The 24,058-nt window shown below is 38.7% G+C and overlaps 2 protein-coding genes across 2 annotated transcripts; one reads left to right on the top strand and one right to left on the bottom strand.

The window, feature by feature from the left end:
• Positions 1-1,230: 1,230 nt before the first annotated feature.
• On the bottom strand, positions 1,231-2,187 carry LOC146401254 (olfactory receptor 2B8-like). The gene has a single exon (XM_084970472.1). The coding sequence runs from the start codon at positions 2,185-2,187 to the stop codon at positions 1,231-1,233; it is 957 nt and encodes a 318-aa protein (XP_084826598.1).
• Positions 2,188-19,681: 17,494 nt separating this feature from the next.
• LOC100515036 (olfactory receptor 2B8-like) lies at positions 19,682-20,620 on the top strand. The gene has a single exon (XM_084967735.1). The coding sequence runs from the start codon at positions 19,682-19,684 to the stop codon at positions 20,618-20,620; it is 939 nt and encodes a 312-aa protein (XP_084823861.1).
• The last annotated feature ends 3,438 nt before the right edge of the window (positions 20,621-24,058 follow it).

Below are 24,058 nucleotides of genomic sequence, written 5' to 3'. Positions count from 1 at the left end.
ATTATTTTTTAATTTGGGTCTCTAAGTTGTATGGTACAAGTCAGCACAAAGAAGGCCTGGAAGTTTCTTACTTTATTTGTGTCACCTTTCTGGTCCTGTTTGGCTTTAGGACTTTTACTTTTTAAAATGATTGTAGTCTGTATGCTGTAGGTTTACTATACTTTAAACAGATCCTGTCTATCCTGCTAAAAACATTACATAATTAGTAATCAGTATATAGGAGCCTCTGTAATATTCTCATTTATTTTCAAGTCAATAGATTTCAGCAGTTTATGTTTGCCTGGATTCTGCTTTTAACAGGGTCACTGAGGAGGGAAGAAGTTCTCTGTCAATTCTTTCCATTGCAGGTGAGTTCTTTTCTGATGCTCATCTGTATTATAGATGAAAGTTTCTTTCATCTTTTTTAGTATTATAGCATATTTCAAACCTGTCTTGGCAGACCCAGGGAACTACAGTGTATAGAGATATCTTGGGAATGTGGCTTGCCTGGAAGGGGGCCTCTGCATAAATGCAGAAATGAGAAGTTGTATAACCCTTGAAATCAGAGGAATCAGAGAATGTGGTCCCTGAGATAACTGTAGGGACTAGATACTCTTGCGTCTTTTAAAACAATTCTATTCTTGATTTACATTGTTTGGTGGACTTAGTTTAAACATTCTGAACTGAATGAAAAATATGAGGTACTTAAAACCTGCAAGTTCTGATTAGGCAACCATTTCTGAGGTCAGTTTTAGCCTTTTTTGAGAGGGAAACTCTTCAGTTGTTGTACCCATGGCTTTTGTTTCAATGCAGCATCCTGGACATTTCCAGTGATTAGGTTATTGGGGATACTCATGATCAATGGGATGTCACTGTTAGTCTTCAAAGCCTTTTTCAGGAGCCCACCCCAGATTCTATGTTAGCAGGTCACAAATAATGCTTGCCGAGTGGTTTTCAGTCTCTGTTTCAAGTGTCTGAGGATTGTTAAATAGTCTCGCAAGATTATCTTTGCAAAGTTTCCTTATTAATTTGCCCACTCAATGAGAACTCTGTTTTAAAGCATATAAAGAGAACATCTTGGCTAACAAGATGTCATTTTTAGTATGAAATTAACCTCTCTCTGGATTTACTCCCCATCTTGGAAAGAGCCTCCAATACTTCCACTGTATATTCTGTCCTCCTTTTTAGTCACTCGGAAGTCTCCCCGTGCACTAGAGTTTCAGTCTGCAAGCCCTGCATTAGGCTTGCAGACTAACAGTGACATCCCATCTGTCTCAAGCCTGGTGTTCTCCTCACTAGTCTTCTTAGTGCCCCTTTGACTTCCTTGTTTCTCAAAGTGTAAATCAGGGGATTCAGCAGGGGAGTCACCAGAGTATAGAAGAGCGCCATGCTTTTGTTCACATCCTGAGAGTAACTGGAGGGAGGCTGGAGGTACATGGAGATGAGTGTCCCGAAGAAAACAGTCACTACCATTAAGTGAGAACCACAAGTTCCAAAAGCCTTGCGCCTCCCCTGGGCTGACTTTATCTTCAGGACTGCATGGGTAATGTGGCCATAGGACACTAAGATAAGTGACAGGGGCACCACCAAGAAGAGGACACTGACAACAAAGACTTCAGCCTCATTGATGGAGGTGTTGGTGCAGGCCAGTTTCAGCATCGCTGGAACTTCACAGAAGAAATGGTCCACTTGGTTTTTGCCGCAGAGAGGAAGAGTCATGGTCAGTGCTGTCTGTACTATAGAACTGCCAAACCCCGTGAGCCAAGCAGTTGCCACCAGCTGCGAGCAAAGCTGAGGATGCATGATCAGCATGTAGTGGAGTGGGCGGCACACAGCTGCATAGCGGTCATAGGCCATGACAGACAGGAGGACACATTCTACACCCCCAAGTCCCAAGGCAAGGAAGAGCTGGGTCACACAACCACCATAGGTGATGCTCTTGTCCTTTCCCTTAAAGTTGGCCACTGTCTGGGGGACAGTGCAAGTAGTCAAACACAGGTCCATAAAAGAGAGATTGGAGAGGAAGAAATACATAGGGGTGTGGAGGTGAGAATCCACAAGTGACAGAAGTATAATGGTGCCATTGCCTAAGAAGCTCAAAAAGTAGATGATCAGGATGAGCACAGACAGAGCGGTTTCCAGCTGAGGCCGACTGGAAAAGCCCAGGAGAATGAATCCAGAGAAGATGCTGTCATTAGCTCTTTCCATTGTTGTCTACGTGTTGAAATTAAGAGGACTCACACTTTTCTTTTTGGTCTTTTGTCTTTCTAGGGCCGCACCTGTGGCATGTGGAGGTTCCCAGGCTAGGGGTCCAATCGGAGCTGTTGCTAGGGGCCTATACCAAAGCCACAGCAATGCCAGATCTGAGCCGCGTCTGCGACCTACACTACAGCTCACGGCAATGTCGGATCCTTAACCCACTTTGTGAGGCCAGGGATCGAACCTGAAACCTCATGGTTCCTAGTCGGATTCAGTTCCGTTGCGCCACGGTGGGAACTCCAGGACTCACGCTTTTATCTTGCATGTTTAATCTACCTCTTTTTTCCTAGCGTGGGTAAATAGTGGTTAGAAGATTGAGGCATTTTCACAGTTACTTCCCTGTTGGCAAGATAGAGGGTGCTAGATAGCTACGTATGTGAGTATCTTCTATGTTTCAGGCACTGGCCTAAGCATGTACTATACATTGTGCCACAACAGTTCTATGAGCTTCAAATAAATAGATGAGGGAACTACGAGTTAAAGAGGTTCAGTAGGTTTTTTTTTTTTTTTTTCTCCCTATTTTTGGCTGCCCTTGTAGCATGCAGAAGTTCCTGGGCCAGGGTTGGAGCCGGCACCATAGCAGCAACCTGAGCCACAGCAGTGACAATTTCAGATCCTTAACCTGCCAAGCCACAAGGGAACTCTGATTAATTTTTATCATAGTGATGTGCCTAAGAAACTACAGAGACAGGATTCAAACTGACTTTGCAACATGAGTTCTAAACTGCTAGGGAGACTATTAAGATAACTCATGACGCTCCAAAAATTAAATCTGATTGTTTTTTCTACATAAGTTGCAAATATGTACCTCTTGTATCCCCCACTTTTTTTTCATCATTGAACTTTGAAGTGTTTCAGACTGGCTCTCGTGCTCCTGTATTTTTTCTGTAGAGAAAAAATATTTTCTGGAGGTGCACAGATAATGAAATTTACTATTGCATTTACAATTTTATTTAAATGAGGGCAATACATCATAATGTGTAAAACAAAGAAAGCTTTGGCGTGGAGCCTGTAATCATGTCTCTGGATTGGGAATCTTCTATTAGAAATGATTTGAGAATTTGTTGTATCCAAACTTCACGTTCAGGGAGGACTAGGCTGAGTAATCATCACTGATACCACTTTCAGTAAAAAGCCAGTAAACTACCAATTACCTTTTCCTTTTCTTTCACTTTAAAGTCTTGTAAAATTGTTGAATGTGATAGAGCAGATATTCTTCTTCAGTTTCTCTGTGTGCACTTCTTCTAAACGCAGACCTCACATTAATCATTCTGTTTGCCATTAAGTCATCTAGTCTTATGTTAGGAATCACTCTCTCTCATACAAATACCCACACAACACCATGAGGCAAATTTAATAGTAAATAATACCTAAAGAACAGGAAAATGTCATAATAGCACCATAAGCTAGAAAAGCGTCTTGTGTATTTAGTAGACTTGGACAATAATTTTGTTGACTATGTGAAAATATGAAGGAAGTTTAAAAAGTATAAGAGGATATAGAAACTAAATTTAGGAGTTGTAGAGATTTATAAATGTGCAAGTGGAAAACAAATGAAATCTGGAACAGCACTTAACAAGTAGTCAACTATTCTAATTTTATGTATATATATATTTAATGCTGGTTTGCATGGAAACTTGCAGGACTCTCTCTTTTGTAAATATAAAACTTTTCAAGAGCAAAATGCATGACCAGGAAAGAGGATACTTTTCTACGTGTCAGTTATGCCTCTTCTGTTGGCTTCTTGGTACCCATATTGCTTTTATTCCTAATTTTTAAAGTAATTGTTTTGGTATCTTGGTGGCTGTTCTTACTGTGGTGCCAAAGCATAAAATAAATCTGGAATAAAAAGTTCTAAAATGCAAAAAGAAAAAAGGAGATCCGGGTACTGGAATACTAAGAATCAATCTGCCCGTGCAAGCTTTGAGATGCTAAAGGCTGACCTCCCACTCCTACATCCGGGCCCTTTCTACTTTGAAATAATAGAGATGATGTCATTAGGTTTTAAAAAGAAATAAAGGAGATAATGTCCTTAGTTCTCTACTGAAACCTGGTAGGTTTAATGTTCCAGTAGATCTGTTGTCCTATTTTGAGTAAGCTCTCCTCAATCCTTGGACATTCTTTTTTTTTTTTTTTTTGTCTTTTTGTCTTTTTGCCATTTTCTTGGGCCGCTCCCACAGCATTTGGAGGTTCCCAGGCTAGGGGTCGAATCACAGCTGTAGCCACCTGCCTACGCCAGAGCCATAGCAACGCAGGATCCGAGCTGTGGATCCTCAACCCTCTGAGCAAGGCCAGGGATCGAACCCGCAACCTCATGGTTCCTAGTCGGATTTGTTAACCACTGAGCCACGACGGGAACTCCATTCCTTGGACATTCTTTAGTGACAGCATGATTCTTTTTTTTTTTTTTTTTTCCTTTTTTTCTTTTTTCCTCCTTACACCTACACCTGCTGCATATTGAAGTTCCGGGACTAAGGGTCAAATGGGAGCTGCAGCTGCTGGCCTATGCCAGAGCCACAGCCATGGTCAATCCGAGCCGTATGTGTGACCTTTGCTGCAGCTTGCAGCAATGCCTGATCCTTAACCCATTGAGCCCCATCTTCACAGACTCTGTATTGGGTTTTTAACCTGCTGAGCCACAACGGTAACTCTGACAGTGTGGTTCTTAACTCCTATACCTTGCATATTTTCAGGCCTAGTATCAAATTATCTAGAATCATAAAACTGGCATCGGTCAGTATAATTAACTTTATCAAATGTTGTTGGTGCCTACCTTTGCTTCTTTCCTCCGTGTTTGTGCATCTGGTCCATCACGGTGCCCGGTGGGAGTCTGGCAATGTGTTTGAATAGGCTGTTTCTCAGAGATCATGGAAATAACTCATAATCCAGTCTGGAACATGATTTAAATGATTTTTTCTCAGTGACACACAGAATGTGATCCGAATTAAGAAATATCCCTTCTGACGAGAATATGTGAAATTCCTTATAACTACAAAAGTAGAATTATATTGACAAAGATGTTTAATACAAATTAACATGTTGTATTATTTTCCTAGTCTGCTATAAGACAGTACGTACTACAAACTGGAGTTTTAGGATGACAGAAGTTTATTATCTCACACTTCTGGAGGCCGGAAGTCCCAAAACTGAGGTGCTCTAGGACCTGTGAGCCCTGTAGGGGAGAATAGATCCTTGTACCTTTCTAGCTCCTGGTGGTTTGCTGGCAATTTTAGGGGTTCCTTGGCTTGCAGCTGCACCCCTTCAATTCCTTCCTCAGCAGCCACATGGTGGTGTCCCTGCCTCTCTGTCTGTTCTGTTTTTCTTGTAAGAATATCAGTTATCTTGGATTAGGGAACATGCTAATGAGTCTGACCTCATCTTAACCTCATCACATCTACGGAGACCCTGTTTTCAAATAAGGTCACATTAACAGGAATCTGGGTTTAGGATCACTTGGTGAGGTTGGAATGGGGTGGGCAAGATTCACCCCATAGCAATAGTGTAATATAATCATGCCCATCACCTTATAACAACTCCTAATTATAAATGCCTGGTGTGCAGTGGTAAGCCTAAGACGCAGGTATTAGTTCTATCCTATTCCAAGTTCATAAATCAGGTACATATTGATCATGACAGTTGCCTAATTTATTATTGATAGTGTTCCTATTTTTCTTATTCTTTATGGTGTGTAGACAGCAGAAGTGTAGTGTAGTGGGGAAAAACGGACATCCCCTTACTTGGCATGAATGTCCAGTAAAGTCGTTTGCCATACTCACCTCTGTTACACTTAAGAGATCTAAGACATCAAGTCATATTGCATACTAATAAGACCCAGCAGTTGGATTGGTTTGAACTGGAAGAGAAACTCCTCACATTCTTTGATTTCTTTAGTGAAGCGATGTTCAGCTAATCTGGAGTTCAGATTCCTCTTCCAGTCTTGCACTTAACTCTTAGTGAATAGCATACCCGTGCATGGACACTGTATCTACAGTTAACACCAGTACATTCTTGGGAATAGAAACTTTGTTCCCTGGCCTTAGGGACACTTGAATCGGTGCTGGACTAAGAATTTGGTGTCTCCCTCAAGAGAAAATAACAAAGACGAAAGATACACACCTACTTCTGGAAGGAACTGGGTTGCCTTGAAGGACTGCTAAAGTTCTATGAAACTGGAAGATTGGCATATTGATGGGAATGTTAGTATCAGGCAGCTGAAGTTACATGACTGCTTTTCCGCCATGAAAGATAGTACCTTCAGTGGTTATCAACAGTACCTTCAATGGTCGTGGAACTGGGCAAAGGTGTTAGGAGATGAAGTAGATAGAAGAAAATCTTTAGAATAAATACAGAGTCCTGTATTTAAACATGCTTTAAAATATGCCAGCCTTGGAAGTGGTTAGTTATCAAAGGCAAGAATATGGAAACTTGCTATACACTCAGGCTCTGTTAAAGTTGGATCCAATCCTTTTAAAAATTGCTGTTAGGATAACTAGTGTCATCCCCAGGAAGGATCTGCACTCATTTTATAGACTGTTTCAGGGCATCAGAGGGAGGATAGGGTTGACGACTGATTCTATAACTAAACAGATGTTGGACTCTGAATTCTACAGAATCTGCCTGTGAACAAAAGGGCTAATATTATATCTGAGGGATGTTTTTATAAGCCACCAAAGTCCAAGTACATGCTTTAGGGACTGAGGTGCTTGAGGATGTGTTTATTTTTAGTGGCCCCAAGAAACTCATTAGCTAGCATCAGTTCACGTATGCAGAGTTTGACTGCCTCTAGAGAGCAACCAAAGAGGGAGGCTCTGGAGCAGGGACATCGACATAGTCAAGCTTTTCCTTCCAAGTTGAGTAGCCGTGAAGTTGTCATCTCTGCTTAACTTGCAAATCCCAAATGTAATGGTGTAGATTGCAATTTTTTGGCAAGCCTTTAAATTATTTTTTAGAGTTGAGATATAGTTGACATTGAACATTATGTATTAGTTTCATGTGTGCATTGTAATGATTTGGTGTTTTTTATGTTGAAAAATGATCTCTGCAATAAGGCTAGTAATTTCGGTTGCCACATAGAAATAAAAATTTAGCTTCTTATTTCCCAGTATCTGTTGACCTATGAGCTTGAAAATATTGCTCATGTCCATTCTATTAGAAAAGTAAAATGAGAATTAACCCCTCTTCACCCTGCTCCCCACTTTTCTAGGTCTCCCCTTCCATTAACTTCATCTTCTTGATAGGACACAGAGAATCCAGTTGTTTCTCATCCCATAACCCTCCAAATACTCTTGTTTGTCTTCTTCCCCCACCACTCTGGTGACTACTTTTTGTGAAATCTCCAGCACTTTCCCCATCATACAATGTAAGTGAGCTAACCGTCATTATTTAATGTAATTTGACTGATTCAAATTATGACTCAAGTATTATGCTATCCATATGCTTCTGTCTGTCTATTGTTTCTTGGACCCCTGATTCTCAGTTTAATCTCACTGGACACACATGTCAGTGTTTAGATTTCAGAAAGCTCCATCCTTAGCTCTCTTTTATTCTCTCTCCATAGTGTTCCTAAGAGACATTGCTATTTCCATGGCTCACACCATCACTTACCTGTAGGATAAATCTTCAATCCACAGTATAATTGACCTCAAGAGGAGGGAGTTTCGAACCCCATCTTGAGTTCCATACTACAGCAAGTGGAATCACAGATATATAACTATGGATTATCTGTGAACTCTAAAATTTCAGTGGTTTTCAATCTAACTTATCTTCTGAAAACAAACTCTTGTCTTTGCATGTCAGATTTTGCGAATCTCAATACCACATCCTCAGTAAGCTCAGTGAGACCCTTGAATTATCCTGGATTCTTCCCTTTGTTTGGGTTCCAACATTAAACCTAAGCTTTGTTGATTGTCTCTGGCATTGATTCTTTCTGGCCTGTGTTTTATTTATTTTATTGGTTTTTGTCTGCGCCCACAGCATGTGGAAGTTCCCAGGCCAGGGACTGAACCTTTGCCAGAGCAGCAACCAGAGCCACTGCAGTGACAACGCCAGATCCTTAATCCATTGCATCACAAGGGAACTCTCTGACATGTCTTTAGAATACATCTACTCTCCAGCACACATTTTCCATTTGTTATCAATATGTTAGTTAATTCATTTTACCATTGCATCAACCATTTAATTCATCTCCTTAGAGGATTTTCTAACCAGATCAACTCTCAGCTTTTGTAGTACTTTCTTATTTTTTTTTTTTTTTTTTTTTTGGCCGTACCCATGGCACATGGAAGTTCTCAGGCCAGGGATCATCGCCTGGCCACAGCAGTGACTCAAACCACTGCAGTGGCAATGCTGGATTCTTCACCTGCTGTGCCATAAGAGAACTCCCTATCTTAATTATTTTTGATAAACTATACCAGCACATCACTATTTGCTTACCTAGTTTTGGCTACCATTGTCCACAAGACTGAATAAAAACCACGTCTTTATATGCAAGTGTATTTATCCCATGGACCTGGAAGAAACCCACAACTTTCTCCTCCCTGAATACACATTCCAGCTTGAGGCCAGCTTTCTATTCTTCATTCTCTTACTCTAATCTGTTATTTCAGCTGAGAGATATTATCCTGCACTAATTCCCATAGAACATATCCCATTTCTAATTCAAATCTTTGCTCAAGGATCACATTTTTTGAAGACCATAAAATGCCCACGTGCTATCTTTTTGAGGCTCTGCAAACGTTCCTACCTAATTATTATTATTACTAATCAGGAGTCCTGGTAATTACTTCTTGGCTGCCTACATTCCACATTAGAATGTGAACTCCTCAGGAAAATGATCCTTCCTTCCTTCCTTCCATTACTTCTTTCTTTTCTTTTCTTTTTCAGCCGCACCGGTGGCATATGGAAGTTGTTGGGCTAGGGACAATTTAAGATATTCACCACTTTGGGAATGTTTACACCCAGTTTTATTTAGCCACTTGATGTGACTGCTTGGATTAATCAGCTGTTGAACCTTCTATTTGTTTCCCTGTTGGCAATTATCAATCAGCACGTACTGTTTTTGATATAGTTACTATTTATTCTAGGTTTATTTGTCTAATTAAAATGATTCTCTGCTTTCATGAGTAGAAAAGACATGCTTATGTTATAAAGAAGCACATACGTATTGTGCCCATATATGGGAACATTCACTTGCTTATACAATCATTTAAAAAAGTAAAACATATGGGAGTTCCCATTGTGGTGCAGAGGAAACGAATCCAACTAATATCCATGAGGATGTGGGTTCAATCCCTGGCCTTGCTTAGTGGGTTTGGGATCCGGCATTGCATGATCTAGGGTGTAGGTCTCTGATGCAGCTTGGATCCTGTGTTGCTGTGGCCAGCAACTGTATCCCTGATTCAACTCCTAGCGTGGGAACTTCCATATGCAGTGTATGGCCCTAAAAGTTCTTTTTTTTTTTTTTAAAAGTAAACATATTATTATTACTAGGAGCAAACCCATAAATGTTGGGAACATGAACGTGTTATTGTTAGTCTCCACATTATGTAACTTTGGTCTGGTAGTGTTAGACAGTAAAATTAAACCGGAAACTAAACAAAACAAAAACAAGAGCTTATAAAAATAAGTGTTTCTTAGAAAAGAAACAAAATATTTTTATTTGCATCAAATATGATCATACAGTTTAAAATGTGTTTTCCAAAAACTTATTTAACAAGCTTATGAATTATGAACTTGTTATTCAAAATAAATAATTTTAACATTTTCAAAAGATTATCTTTTGTAAAATACAGTGTGGTGGAAGATCTTAGTTATAACACTACAGACAAAATAGCACTGGACATATGCAGGAAATTTGAACAATAGTTGATATATGTAGGAATTACATAAGATGGCCATCTGCAACTTATGGCATGGGGTTGCTTGTCATAAAGTTATTGTTGTATTTATTGTAAATGTCATCATTTTTTCTCATTGATAAGGGATACTTTGAATGCATGTAAGAGAACAGAGTTTTATCCTCTTAGTCTTCAGCTCCTAAAGAGACGGGATATTTCATAATTTGTAATCTTTGATGGTATTGAGTGAGAACATTTGAACGAGTCTTCAGTGCAGATATTGGACCTCAGGAGGGCTTCCAAAGAAAGCATTAACTATGGGATAGTAGCAACGGGGAATCCGAGCCTCATCTGCAACCTACACCACAGGTCACAGCAATGCTGGATCCTTAACCCACTACTGAGCAAGGCCAGGGATCAAACCCGCAACCTGGTTCCTAGTAGCATGTTGTTTAGTCTCCACATGTTTTTATTTTTTGCAATTTTTTCTTGTTAATCTCCAGTCCTATAGTGTTGTGGTTGGAAAAGATGCTTGATATAATTTCAATTTTCTTAAATTTACTCAGGCTTGATTTGTGGCCCAGAATGTGATCTCTCATTTGCGTGTTTACATTTAAAATTAAGTGGCTGAAGGCATTCTCAATTATATATATTATATATAATTTTTTTTTTACTATTGTGAGAAAAACATCTTAAGTATTTGGTGAAACATCGAAGTCATTCAAAGATGAGAGTTAAGGTAAGTGGGAGGTCTAGGGGATTGTCTGTCCTCTGTCAAATATTGGAAAACAGAAACAAGAGAGATTAGGTATCCTCTGGCACTCTTCTTGATGTTCATTTTTCCCTGAGGATTGTCATCTCTGGACAGCTTAGTGACATGAGCTAATTAACAGTATAGGACAGACATTCCCTAGAGACTTTGGTTGGGGCCGATTCTTTCTCAGTGCCAGCCGAGTCACAGTGCAGGTTTATGCCACCTTCTCTTGTTGCCCATATAGACCTATCTGTCATGTATCCCAGTCATTATTCATGAAATAGTACTGAGCGTTCAAATTGCTTTCTTTCTTCTGCTTACCACCTAGACAGAATCCAGATCTTCAATTCCGTGTGAAGATATTTGAAGTCATCACGAGAAAGTATCTTCTTATTTAAGAAAAATTTTGGAAAAACCCAATGCTCGAGTAATCAGTCTTTGCATTCATTCCACCCAACCAGCTTCCTGATTCTATGTTTTTCAGTTTCCAATCCCCAGTACTGCATTCATGGTAGTAACTTGGATATGAGGTAGGGAAAGAGTTTGGTACCCACAGATAAAATGAGTAAAGGTGAGTAGAATGGCATGGAATTCATTCTCTGTGTTGCTTTAGGAATTGGCACGTTTGTTTTCAGTTGCAATGGAAACAAAAAACCAGATTGGTTAGCATCAATGTCAGCTGGCAAAGGAACAGAAATTCTTACAGAAATTTACAGACAAAAACCAATCTTAGTTGTTTATTTATTTTTGATTTTTTTCATTTTTTTTTGTTGGGTGGTGGTTGTACCTACAGCCCATGGAGGTTCCCAGGCTAGAGGCTGAATTGGAGCCATGGCCCTCAGCCTATGCCCCAGGCACATCAATGCGAGACCTGAGCCGCAGCTTGTGGCAAAGCCAGATCCTTTAACACACTGACTGAGTCCAGGGATCAAACCCTCATCCTCCTGTATACTAGTGGGGTTCTTAACCCCCTGAACCACAATGGGACTCCCTAATTGTTTATTTTAGACGCCAACATTTTGTTCTTTGATCTTTCGTCCTATTGTAGTGTACCTCGGCATGTACATATGGATAATAATGGAATGTAACATATTTGGTTGTAATGAAGCATGCCATTCAGTAACAGAATAATGGTGCATGTCTGAATGTGAAAGAATTAGACTATATGCTTCCACTAATTTCCTTTGGCTCCTTATTTTCTGTGAAATTACAGAATATTTCTTAAAATGTATTGTCAGTAATCATAGTTTTAAAATGTTCATTTCCTCACAGAGGTACAAAAATACCTAAAGTACATATGGAATTTTCAAAATGCTATGTCGATAGCTACAAGGAGGTAGTTCCATTTTTTGAACTTTGTGTATATTCATCTTTATTTTGAGTTTATTGTTAAGAAGCGATGTTTTATCAGTTGAGCACATCTACCAATTTGAAGAGGAAAAAGGTTGGAAGAGCAAAGGTGACCCGAATGTTTAATTGGTCAGTTAAGCAAAAGACTGTGTGTGTGTGTGTGTGTGTGCGCGCATGTGTGAGACATTGCATTGAAATGATGTGTAATGTATACTAGTGGCCATTCTTTCATTCTTGCATACGCCTATGAATCCTTTTGTTGTCCCACTCAGATCTCTTTTACTGGCTGATGCAGCTATGCAGACTCCACTTATGAATACCGGTGGCTATGTTCTCAGTCATTCCATTCTTCAGAGACTAGACCTCAGCTGAATGGGGGGGGGGTCACACTGCCAGGGGTTCTCCTGAGCCTGGTGGGGACAACCCACAGCCAATGACAGACTCACAAATCCTGGATATATAAAAGGCTGCCTTTGCATGAAAGTGGCACTTAATCTGATACAATTTATAATCCATTGCTGTATTGTTCAATATGGTGGTAACTAACTGCATGCTCTTTAAATTTATGTGAATTATGATTAAATACAATTTATTTAAAAATTTTTTAAAATTTATTTTTATTTTTATTATTTTATTTTATTTTTTCCCACTGTACAGTATGGGGATCAAGTTACTCATACATGCATACATTTTTTCCCCCACCCTTTGTTCTGTTGCAATATGAGTATCTAGACATAGCTCTCAATGCTACTCAGCAGGATCTCCTTGTAAATCTATTCTAAGTTGTGTCTGATAACCCCAAGCTCCCGATCCGTCCCACTCCTTCCCTCTCCCATCGGGCAGCCACAAGTCTATTTTCCAAGTTCCTGATTTTCTTCTCTGTGGAGATGTTCATTTGTGCTGGATATTAGATCTAGTTATAAGTGATATCATATGGTATTTGTCTTTGTCTTTCTGACTCATTTCACCCAGTATGAGAGTCTCTAGTTCCACCCATGTTGCTGCAAACGGCATTGTGTCATTCTTTTTTATGGCTGAGTAGTATTCCATTGTGTATATATACCACCTCTTCCGAATCCAATCATCTGTTGATGGGCATTTGGGTTGTTTCCATGTCGTGGCTATTGTGAGTAGTGCTGCAATGAACATGTGAGTGCATGTGTCTCGTTTAAGTAGAGTTTTGTCTGGATATATGCCCAAGAGTGGGATTGCGGGGTCATATGGAAGTTCTATGTATAGATTTCTCAGGTATCTCCAAACTGTTCTCCATAGTGGCTGTACCAGTTTACATTCCCACCAGCAGTGCAGGAGGGTTCCCTTTTCTCCACAGCCCCTCCAGCATTTGTTATTTGTGGAGTTATTAATGATGGCCATTCTGACTGGTGTGAGGTGGTATCTCATGGTTGTTTTGATTTGCATTTCTCTTATAAGCTGTGATGTCGAGCATTTTTTCATGTGTTTGTTGGCCATCTGTATATCTTCCTTGGAGAACAGTCTATTCAGGTCTTTTGCCCATTTTTCCATTGATTGATTGGCTTTTTTGCTGTTGGGTTGTATAAGTTGCTTATATATTCTAGAGATGAAGCCCTTGTCCGTTGCATCTTAAATACAATTTAAAATTCAGTTCCTTAGCTACCACATTTTAAATGCTCAGGTAGCAATGGGTGGATGATGGCTGTTGTCCTAGGTAGTGAAGACAGAATATTTCATTAGTAATTCTATTGGGGAATTCTCCTTCAGCTTCCTATGGGATCAGACTCATGTTATTCCAGGTGAGATCACATCATGCTTAGTACCTTTTCTGCTCGCTTTTGCTTCTCTCACTCCTTTTATCCTGAATGCGTTCTCTCAAAAAACACATGCAATGGAATTCTTAGTTTCGCTTCTTGTTCCATTAAACACTGTCTGTGTTAGATAGATGTGTCATTTCCAATACCAGGATAGATCTGTTCCCCCTTGATTTATATGTCCTCCATTGCCGTCTTGGGCCAGTGCTGATATAGGTCTGGGCTGAACTCAGATATGACATAGTAGCATTATGAATGCAATAGCAATTCAGTTATAGCACCGAGGCTGTGGAAATTTTGCCACGAGTTGTTCAGGATTCATTATAGGGCAAAGTCGTATGTTGAATATATCAGTGAATTTTTGTGTAATTTGAAATACCTTTAAAACCGACATTATCTTGAAATCTTGTTTGTAAAATACATGGTTAACATACTGAGTGTTTAGGTTTATTGAAATACTTATTCCTCCACTAATATCTAAATTTTATTATGTGTCATTATTGTACAATTATTGTGATTGCAGACTAGTGCCTCTACCACCTGATATGTGTCAGCACTAATCCTTTAACCGCTTTCATTTGATGAGTATTCCCTTGACTAGTATATTAAAATTGTGTTCTTATAAGACATCATTTTCCATTACATCAAATTTTTAATAATTGTGACACAGAATATCATATTGTGTTTTAGGGTGTATTTATTTTTATTTTACCTATTTAAAAATTTCTCTCTCTTTATATATGTTGCTTTGTTCAATTATTTCTTTTTTGTATCCAAGTAATAGTTTATCTATAATGCTTATAACAAGATTTTCATGTATCATGTCATATCATAATGGTTGCCAGGGGCACTATTTTTTTGTTCCTATATTAGGATGAATGTGTCTAATGTTTGCAGTCATTATTATTTCACTAGTGTGTCTAATATAAGTCAGTATTTCTTACTGCATTGTCAATGGATGCTTATCTTAACATAGATGATGACTACAGAATTCTTTACATGTGGTAGGAAAGAAATGAGAATTTCTCATTAACTTTAGCCAAAGAAGATTCCTTCTCCTGGAAGGATGCCTTTTGTGGTGGTGCAAATGGCTTTAGGAGAGATGGATGTTGAGCAGAGTAGGAAAATAGGCAGGGAACAAGGTGACCCAGATGAGCAGAATATACTCTTGAGAATCAGTGGGAAAATGCACCTTGCACCTAGAGATTTTCCATGTCTGTTGTTACTAAAGGATAATAATTTCCTGGATTGTAAAAGAAAAACAATTTCAAGAGGACAAAATATGACATTGGTAACCTAATTTCATCCCAGGGTGCCCTCCATGTGGCTTGGAAGCAGCTGAAATATATATGGACAGTTACTTTTTTTTTTTTTCCAAAGGTGTCTCCTTTGCCTGATATTTTATTTTTCAACCTAAAATCATTAAATTTTATAGCCATCAGATATGTAGCTATTCAGCATTCTTTTTGTTAATCTACATGTTATTCTGTAAAACAGCCCATGCTTTGTACAAATTATCAGGGAGGTTTTAAAAAATCGAGTATATTTGACTTACAATATTCTATTAGTTTGAGATGTACAACATAGTGATTTTGATATTTCTGTGGGTTGCACTCCATATAAAGTTATTCTAAAATATTATCTATCTTCCCTATGCCACACATTTTATCCTTGTATCTTAATTATTTTATACCTAGTAGTTTGTACTTCTTAATCCCTTACCTTTGTCTTCTCTCTTACCCACTTCTCTCTTTATTGTTAACCACTGGTTTGTTCTCTATATCTGTGAATTTGTTTCTGTTTTATTTTATTCATTTGTTTTATTTTTTAGATTCCAAATGTAAGTTAGAACACTATTTGTCTTTTTCTGATATTCGACTAGGCAAAATACCCTCCAGATTTGTCGATGTTTTAAGCGGCGAAATTACATTCTTTTTTATGGATGAGTAATATATGTATATAACTATAAATACCACATCTTCTTTATGCATTCATCTGTTGACGGACACTCAGATTGCTTCCATATCTTGACTATTATAAATAATGCTTTGATGAAAATTGGAGGGGTGAAGTTCCTGTCATGGCTCAGTGGAAATGAATCCGACTAGTATCCTTGAGGACACGGGTTTGATCCCCAGCCTCGCTCAGTGGGTTGGGGATCTGGCCATGCCGTGAGCTGTGGTATAGGTTGCAGACATGGCTTGGATTGATGTTGCTGTGGCTGTGGAATAGGCTGACAGCAGTGGCTCTGATTCTACCCCTAGCCTGGGAACTTTCATATACTGTGGGTGTAGCCCTAAAAAACAAACAAACAAAAAAAAGTGTATTTACTTTTTTCTCAAGTACTTTCTTGTTCGTTATTAAATATTCTTATGTTAAAATTGTCATTATTTTATTATACTGATGCATTATGCATTATTATATTGGTCTTTTCCTTGGATAGTTAACATTGTAGGCATTCCCTTCGTGGCGCAGTGGAAACGAATCTGACTAGGAACGATGAGTTTGAGGGTTTGATCCCTGGCCTTGCTCAGTGGGTTAAGGATCTGACGTTGCCGTGAGCTGTGGTATAGGTTGCAGACTCGGCTCGGATCTGGCATTGCTGTGACTCTGGCGTAGGCTGGAGGCTATAGCTCCAATTAGACCCCTAGCCTGGGAACTCTCATATGCGGCAGGGGTGGCCCTAAAAAGCAAAAAAAAAAAAGAGCAGTATTTAGTTTTTTCTCAAATACCTTCTTGTTCATTATTAAATAGTCTTATGTTAAAATTGTCATTATTTTATTATACTGATGCATTATATTGGTGTTTTCCTGGGATAAGTTAACACTTTATTTTTTCTCTTAACTCCTGTGAATGCATCATTATTAGTATGTTAAAAAAGTTGTTATCTGTCATTTTAAATTAGTGTATTATATTTGTGTTTGTGTTCATGAGACTGAATCATGTATTTTAATATAATCTGTCACTGGACTTTGGTTTTTATTTATTATTGTTTTATGGCCACAACCCTGGAATGTGGAAGTTCCCGGGGACAGGGACGTTTGCTGTAGCTACAGCAATGCGGGATCTATTAATCTACTGCTCCTGACCAGGGATCCATCCCATGCCTCCCCAGCGACCTAAGACACTGGAGTCAGATTCTCTACCCACTGTGCCACAGCAGGAACTCCTCCCTGGACATTTAGACTGTCTCTTATACTTTTATTTTTCTCATAGTTTTATAATTCTGTTAGGAAAATTTTGGACGTAGATTGTGAGTACTACTTAACAACAAATCAAAGGAAGTATAAAATATTATGAAATAGCACGTTCTTTATGTCTCATGAACTGTCTCTCAGTTTTAATATATTCGTTTGATTGATGATAGGTGTTATGATGGTGAAAAGAGTGAATTTTGATATCAAAGAGACCTGATTTGTGTTCAAATAGTTAGGAGTTTAATAATCTTTTGGTAAGCTATTTAATCATGTTAATGTACTTGTTCATTTGTGAAAGGGAAATTAATACATTTTGCAAAATTTTGGAAATAGTTGAGATTATGCATGTAAATGTTTTAGGACATATCAAACACTCAGGAATACCAGTTATATTGATGTTGTTAACTGTAAGTAGCAGATCAGTCCAGGTCCAGACACTTGGATGTTTTATTTTACAAGCATTAAATGTGGAAAAAATTTACTAATTAAAAATCGTTTTTGCAGGGTTTGTGAACTAGTACTCTTGCATAGAGCTGTTAGGTGACCGAGTGTAAAGCTATATGAGTTTAATTAATGCCTACATATGAAGTACTACATTTCTGTTATGCTTGCTTTTATAGTTTATATTTTTTGGTTGTTTGCTTTCCTTGCAACTGAATTATGGGTCAAGGAGGATGTTTATGTCAGTGATGGAAGACTACTTCCCAGTGGCCTCTCTACCACTACGTGTCTTTGATTTGACCTTTACTTTTCCCTTATTCAGCTTTTGTTAACATTTATTTTATGCCAAGTTTGTACCAATTTCTTTCACACATCAATGGGTCTACACCCACACCCAAACCCGACTCAGATTTCAAATGTCTTGGAAGAATTACAAATTTACTGTATGTCTAACAATTTGACCATGATAGAACTGAACTATTTGTCTTCTAATGACACTTGAGTCAGTGTGTGACCGTGTTTATGCAAATACTAAGTCACTGGATAAAACTGGTAATGAAATAAGCTTAGAGGTGGCAGTGTGTTTGCTTTAGTATAACTAATGCTTCAGGATTGCTCCCAGAAAGGTACCTATGTAAAATTAACCCAAGGTAGGACTTCCAGTCGTGGCTCCGTGGTGACAAACCCGACTAATATCCATGAGTATGTGGGTTCGATCCCTGACCTTGCTCAGTGGGTTAAGGATCTGGTGTTGCCACAAGCTGCGGTGTAGGTCACCGATGTGGGTCGGATCTGGCGTTGCTGTGGCTGTGGCGTAGGCCAGCAGCTACAGCTCCAATTTGACCCCTAGCCTGGGAACTTCCATATGCTGTGGGTGCGGCCATAAAAAGACAAAAAAATAAATAAAATAAATAAAATTAACAAAAGGTAGATGGAAGTTCTTAGATTTTTATAATATCCAAAATATCCTTATGCCTTTCCTTGTATGACTTTTATTTTTGTGTTCTATCTTTGCCCTGTCATTGCACTGACAAGGTATCTGTTATTATCTCTATGTATTTATCAATTTAATTGTTTATCATAAGGAGTGATGTAAAACATTACACTTTGTAATAGGTTGCACAATTGGACAACTTTGAAAATGTCTATGTTGATCAGAATGTTGCTAGTGAATAATCCTACCTACTTTGGGAATTGCGGTCGCTCTAGTTGTTGGTAACATGTGAAGTGAAATCAACAGAAAGAAGAGGTAAGTGTTGCTCCTTGGATTTTGGACAACTGAGTATGCACAGCCAGTGAATTTTTGGAGTCCTTGTTAAATTGGGAGAGTAATTTTGGTATCTTGAGGGCAATAGTTAAACACTCTAATGGAATGGTAATATTTTCAGGCTTTACCTGAGGATTTAACTGCTTTACTCCCGTCCAGAAGCCCAAGGTAGCATTCACAAATATATTAGGAGAGAAGATGGGCAGTTCTGCTAAAATGTTTCTGTGTAGCCCTCTTAGTGATATGTTGAAAGTAATTTAATCCTTTGTATAGGTACATTCTAGGCCATAAAATCCTATTACCGAATGCATTTTAGAGATTTTCTTGTGTTCAGTTACATGTGATGTTTGTGCAAATTCCATTGTGTAGGATTATGAGATACCTATTTAAGATACCTATTAAGGGCTCTCTCCCCTTGTCGAGCTGTTTTTCTTACTCTTTCTGATCAGTCTCCCTATTTCTCCTTATTCCCAGTTTCTCTAAAGAGTACATATATTCTTAGAGTACTTTTAAGTCCTATTAAACTCGATCTGAAGCAGTCCTTTTATACGTATGATCGATGCAAAAACCATTGTTGATTTTTCGTATATAAAATATCAATGTTTTTGTGATAACGTACAACTAAATTGGGATAAGATATGTCAGTCCCAATAAGCACATCCTTTTTTTTTCAAATATCTGCTTATACTTTCCCATGGTCTTGTCTTTTAACGAGATAGGTTCACTTCCTCCCATACCCCCACCCTTTTTCAAGGTACCCTTTCAAAATAACTAAATGCTTTTTCTTGTTAGGAACCATGTGCTAACACAGGATGGAACAGAGAAATGGAAGTTCTTTCACTGGATTTATCCTGCTGGGTTTCTCTGACAGGCCTCAACTGGAGCAGGTCCTCTTTGTGGTTCTTTTGATCTTCTACGTCTTCACTTTGCTAGCAAACACAGCTATCATTGCATTGTCCCATGCGGACCCACATCTTCACAGCCCTATGTACTTTTTCCTCTCCAACCTAAGCTTTGTGGACCTGTGCTATACTACCAGCATTGTCCCCCAGCTCCTGGTTAATCTCAGAGGATCAGACAAATCCATCTCCTTTGGTGGTTGTGTGGTTCAGCTCTACATCTCTTTGGGGTTGGGAGGTACAGAATGCATCCTCCTAGGAGTTATGGCACTTGACCGCTATGCAGCTGTTTGCAAGCCCCTTCACTACACAGTAATCATGCACCCCTGTCTCTGTGCCCTGATGGCTTGTGCTTCATGGATCACTGGTTTTGCCAACTCCGTATTGCAGACAGTGCTCATCTTCCTTTTACCACTTTGTGGGAGAAATGAATTAGACCACTTCTTTTGTGAGGTCCCTCCTTTGCTCAAGCTTGCCTGTGTTGACACCACTGTGAATGAGTCTGAGATCTTCTTTGTCAGTGTCATCACTCTTTTTATACCTGTTGCAGTAATCATGTTCTCCTACAGTCAGATTGTGAGGGCTGTCTTAAGAATAAAGTCTTCTGCAGGGCAGAGAAAAGCATTTGGGACCTGTGGATCCCACCTGACAGTGGTCTCCTTGTTCTATGGCTCAGCCCTCTATGCATATCTTCATCCCAGCAGCAATGACTCCCAGGATCAGGGCAAGTTCATCTCTCTCTTCTACACCATCATTACCCCCATGATCAATCCCCTGATATATACATTGCGCAACAAGGAAGTGAAGGGAGCAATGAGGAGGGTGCTTTGGAAGGATTCTGTCTCCAGATGACGGGTTGAGGAAGACAATTTAATGAAAGGACTTTGATTGTCAGAGCTCTTTGGATGTATGTGTGGCCCATGTGTCATTGAAAATTGAGCCGGAAATTCTGATGGGACTTTCTTTACTTCAATTCTCTTTCAACAGTGAGTTTTCAGAATCTAAGTTCATGGATTCATTCCAATTCCTAGAGATGTACAACATCTTATTTATATTTACTATTATTTTTATTGTTGTTGTTGTTATTATTTTTATTATTGAGGCCAGGCCCACTGCACATGGAAGTTCCTGAGGCATGCATCAAACCTTAGCCACAGCAATGACAAAGCCAAATCCTTAACCATTAGGCCATCAGGGGACTCTTATATTTATTATTATTATTATTTTAATTTTTATCATTGTTGATTTACAATGTGATGTCAGTTTCTGCTCTAGAGCAGAATGTCCCAGCTGTACATATACTTTCTCTTTTCTCATATTATCTTCTATCATGTTCTATCACAGTGATTGGATATAGTACCCTGTGCTATGCATCAGGACCTCATTGCTTATCCACTCCAAATGCCATAGTTTGTATCTACCCCATACTCCCAGTCCATCCCACTCCTTCCCCCCACACCGGCAACCAGAAGTCAGCTCTCCATATCTGTGAGTCTGTTTCTGTTCTGTCGATAGGTTCATCTGTGCCATATTTTAGATTCCACGTATAAGTGATATCATATGGTATTTGTCATTTTCTTTCTGAACTTCACCTGGTATGAGAATCTCTAGTTGCGTCCATGTTGCTGTAAATGGCATTACTTTTTTATTATTATTTTTTTTATTGCTGAGTAGTATTGCCTTGTGTATATGTACCACATCTTCTGAATCCATTCATTTGTTGATGGACATTTAGGTTATTTCTATGTCCTGGCTATTGTGAATAGTGTTGCAATGAACATAAGGGTGCACCTGTCTTTTTGAATGAGAGTTTTGTTCTGGTTTAAGCCCAGGATTGGGATTGGTGGATCATACAGTAGTTCTATATTTAGTTTTCTGAGGAACCTCCATAATGTTTTGCATAGTAGCTGTACCAGTTTACATTCCCATCCACAATGTAGGAGGGTTCCCTTTTCTCCACACCTTCTCCACTATTTGTTATTTGTAGACTTATTATTTAAAAAAATTTTTTTTAGGGAAGCACCTGGGGATTATGGCAGTCCCTAGGCTAGGAGTCAAATCAGAGCTGCAGCTGACGGCCTACCCCACAGCCACACCAACACAGGATCTGAGCCGCCACTGTGACCTACACCACAGCTCATGGCAATGCCAGATCCTCGATCCACTGAGCGAGGCCTGGATCGAACCCACATCCTCATGGATACTGGTCAGATGCATTTTTTCTGAGCCACAATGGGAACTCCATTTGTAGACTTATTAATGATGACCATTCTAACCGGTGGTACTTCATTGTAATTTTGATTTGCCTTTCTCTACTAATTAGTGAAGTTGAGCACTTTTTCATGTGCCTGTTGCTCATCCGTATGTCCTCTTTGGAGAAATGTCTATTTAGGTCTTCTGCCCATTTTCCCCTGGGTTCTTTGTTTTTTTGCCGTTGAGTTGTATGAGATTTGGAGATTAAGCCCTTATTGGTTGCATCGTTTCATACTATTGTCTTTGGTTCTGTGTGTTGTCTTTTTTTTTTTTTTTTTTTTTTTTTAATGGTTTCCCTTGCTGTGCAAAAGCTCGTAAGTTAGTTTAGGTCCCATTGGTTTATTTTTGTTTTTATTTCTATTGCCTTGGGAGACTGACCTAAGGTTTGTAAGGTTGATGTCAGAGAATGTTTTGCCTAGGTTCTCTTCTAGGAGTTTTATGGTGTCTTGTCTTACATTTAAGTCTGTAAGCCATTTTGAGTTCTTTTTTTTGCGTGGTGTGAGTGTGTGTTCTAGTTTCATTGATATACATGCAGCTGTTGAGTTTTCCCAGCACCGCTTGCTGAAGAGGCTGTCTTTTTTCCCATTTTATATCCTTGCCTCCTTTGTCAAAGATGAATTGACCATAGGTGTCTGGGTTTATCTTTGGGCTCTCTCTTCTGTTCCATTGGTCTGTAGGTCTGATTTTGTACCAGTAGCACACTGCCTTGATTACTGTGGCTTTGTAGTATTGTCTGAAGTCTGGGAGAGTTAGGCCTCCTGCATGGTTTTTGTTCTTCAGGATTGCTCTGGCAATTCTGAGTTTTTATGGTTCCATATAAATTTTAGGGTTGTTTGTTCTAGTTCTGTGAAAAGTGTCCTGGGTAATTTGATAGGGATCTCATTGAATCTGTAGATTGCTTTTGGTAGTGCGGCCATTTTAACAATATTAATTCTTTCAATCCAGGAGCATGGAATATCTTTCCATTTCTTTGAATCCTCTTTAATTTCCTTGATTAATGTTTTATAGTTCTCAGCATATAAGTCTTTTACCTCCTTGGTCAGGTTTATTCCTGAGTATTTAATTTTTTGGGGTGTGATTCTTAAAATGTATTGTATTTTTATATTCCTTTTCTAGAATTTTGTTGTTGAATATACAGAAATGCAATTGATCTCTGAATGTTAATCTTATATCCTTCCAGTCTGCAGAATTTGTTGATTAGTTGAAGTAGTTTTTCTATGGATTCTTTGGGGTTTTCTATATACAGTATCATGTTATTTGCATAGAGCGACAATTTTAGCCGTTTTCTTCCATTGTGGATCTATTTTATTTCTTTTGTTTGTCTGATTGCTGTGGCTAGGACTTCCACTCCTATGTTGAATAAAAGTAGTGAGAGTGGCATCGTTGCCTTTTTCCAGACTTTAGTGTGAAAGATTTCAGCTTTTCTCTGTTGAGTATGATATTGGCTGTGGGTTTTCCATAACATAGAAATATACCTTTTATGAGGTTAAGGTACATTCCCTGTATGTGCACTTTGGTATGAGTTTTTACCATTGACGGATGTTGGATTTTGTCAAAAGCTTTTCTGCAACTATTGAGATGATCATTTGACTTTTATTTGTTAATGTGGTGTATGATGCTGATTGATTTGTGTATATTGAACCACACTTGTGAACTTGGGATGAATCCCGCTTGTTGGTGGTGTATGATCTTTTTTATACGTTTTTGCATTCAGTTGACAACAATTTTGTTGAGACTTTTTACATCTGTATTCATCAAAGCTATTGGCCTATAATTTTCTTTTTTGGTAATATCTTTATCTGGTTTTGGCATTGGGGTGATGGTGGCTTCATAGAAAGTCTTTGGAAGTGTCCTTTTGGAAAAGTTTAAGAAGGAGTGGTTTTTTTAAAAATTATGTATGAAGTTTCTTTCTTTTTTAATTTTATAATGATTTTTATTTTTTCCATTATAGCTTGTCTACAGTGTTCTGTCAATTTTCTACTGTACAGAGTAGTGACCCAGTCACACATATATGTATACATTCTTTTTTCTCCCATT

This window comes from Sus scrofa, chromosome 7 (assembly GCF_054392235.1).
Source record: "Sus scrofa isolate SSC_HxYL_T2T_F1_AM1 chromosome 7, Sscrofa_HxYL_maternal_Yorkshire_Landrace_v2.0, whole genome shotgun sequence".
In the NCBI taxonomy this organism is placed as follows: Eukaryota; Metazoa; Chordata; class Mammalia; order Artiodactyla; family Suidae; genus Sus; species Sus scrofa.
Note: the sequence above shows the minus strand (reverse complement) of the source record. Positions and strands in the feature narration are given on the sequence as shown.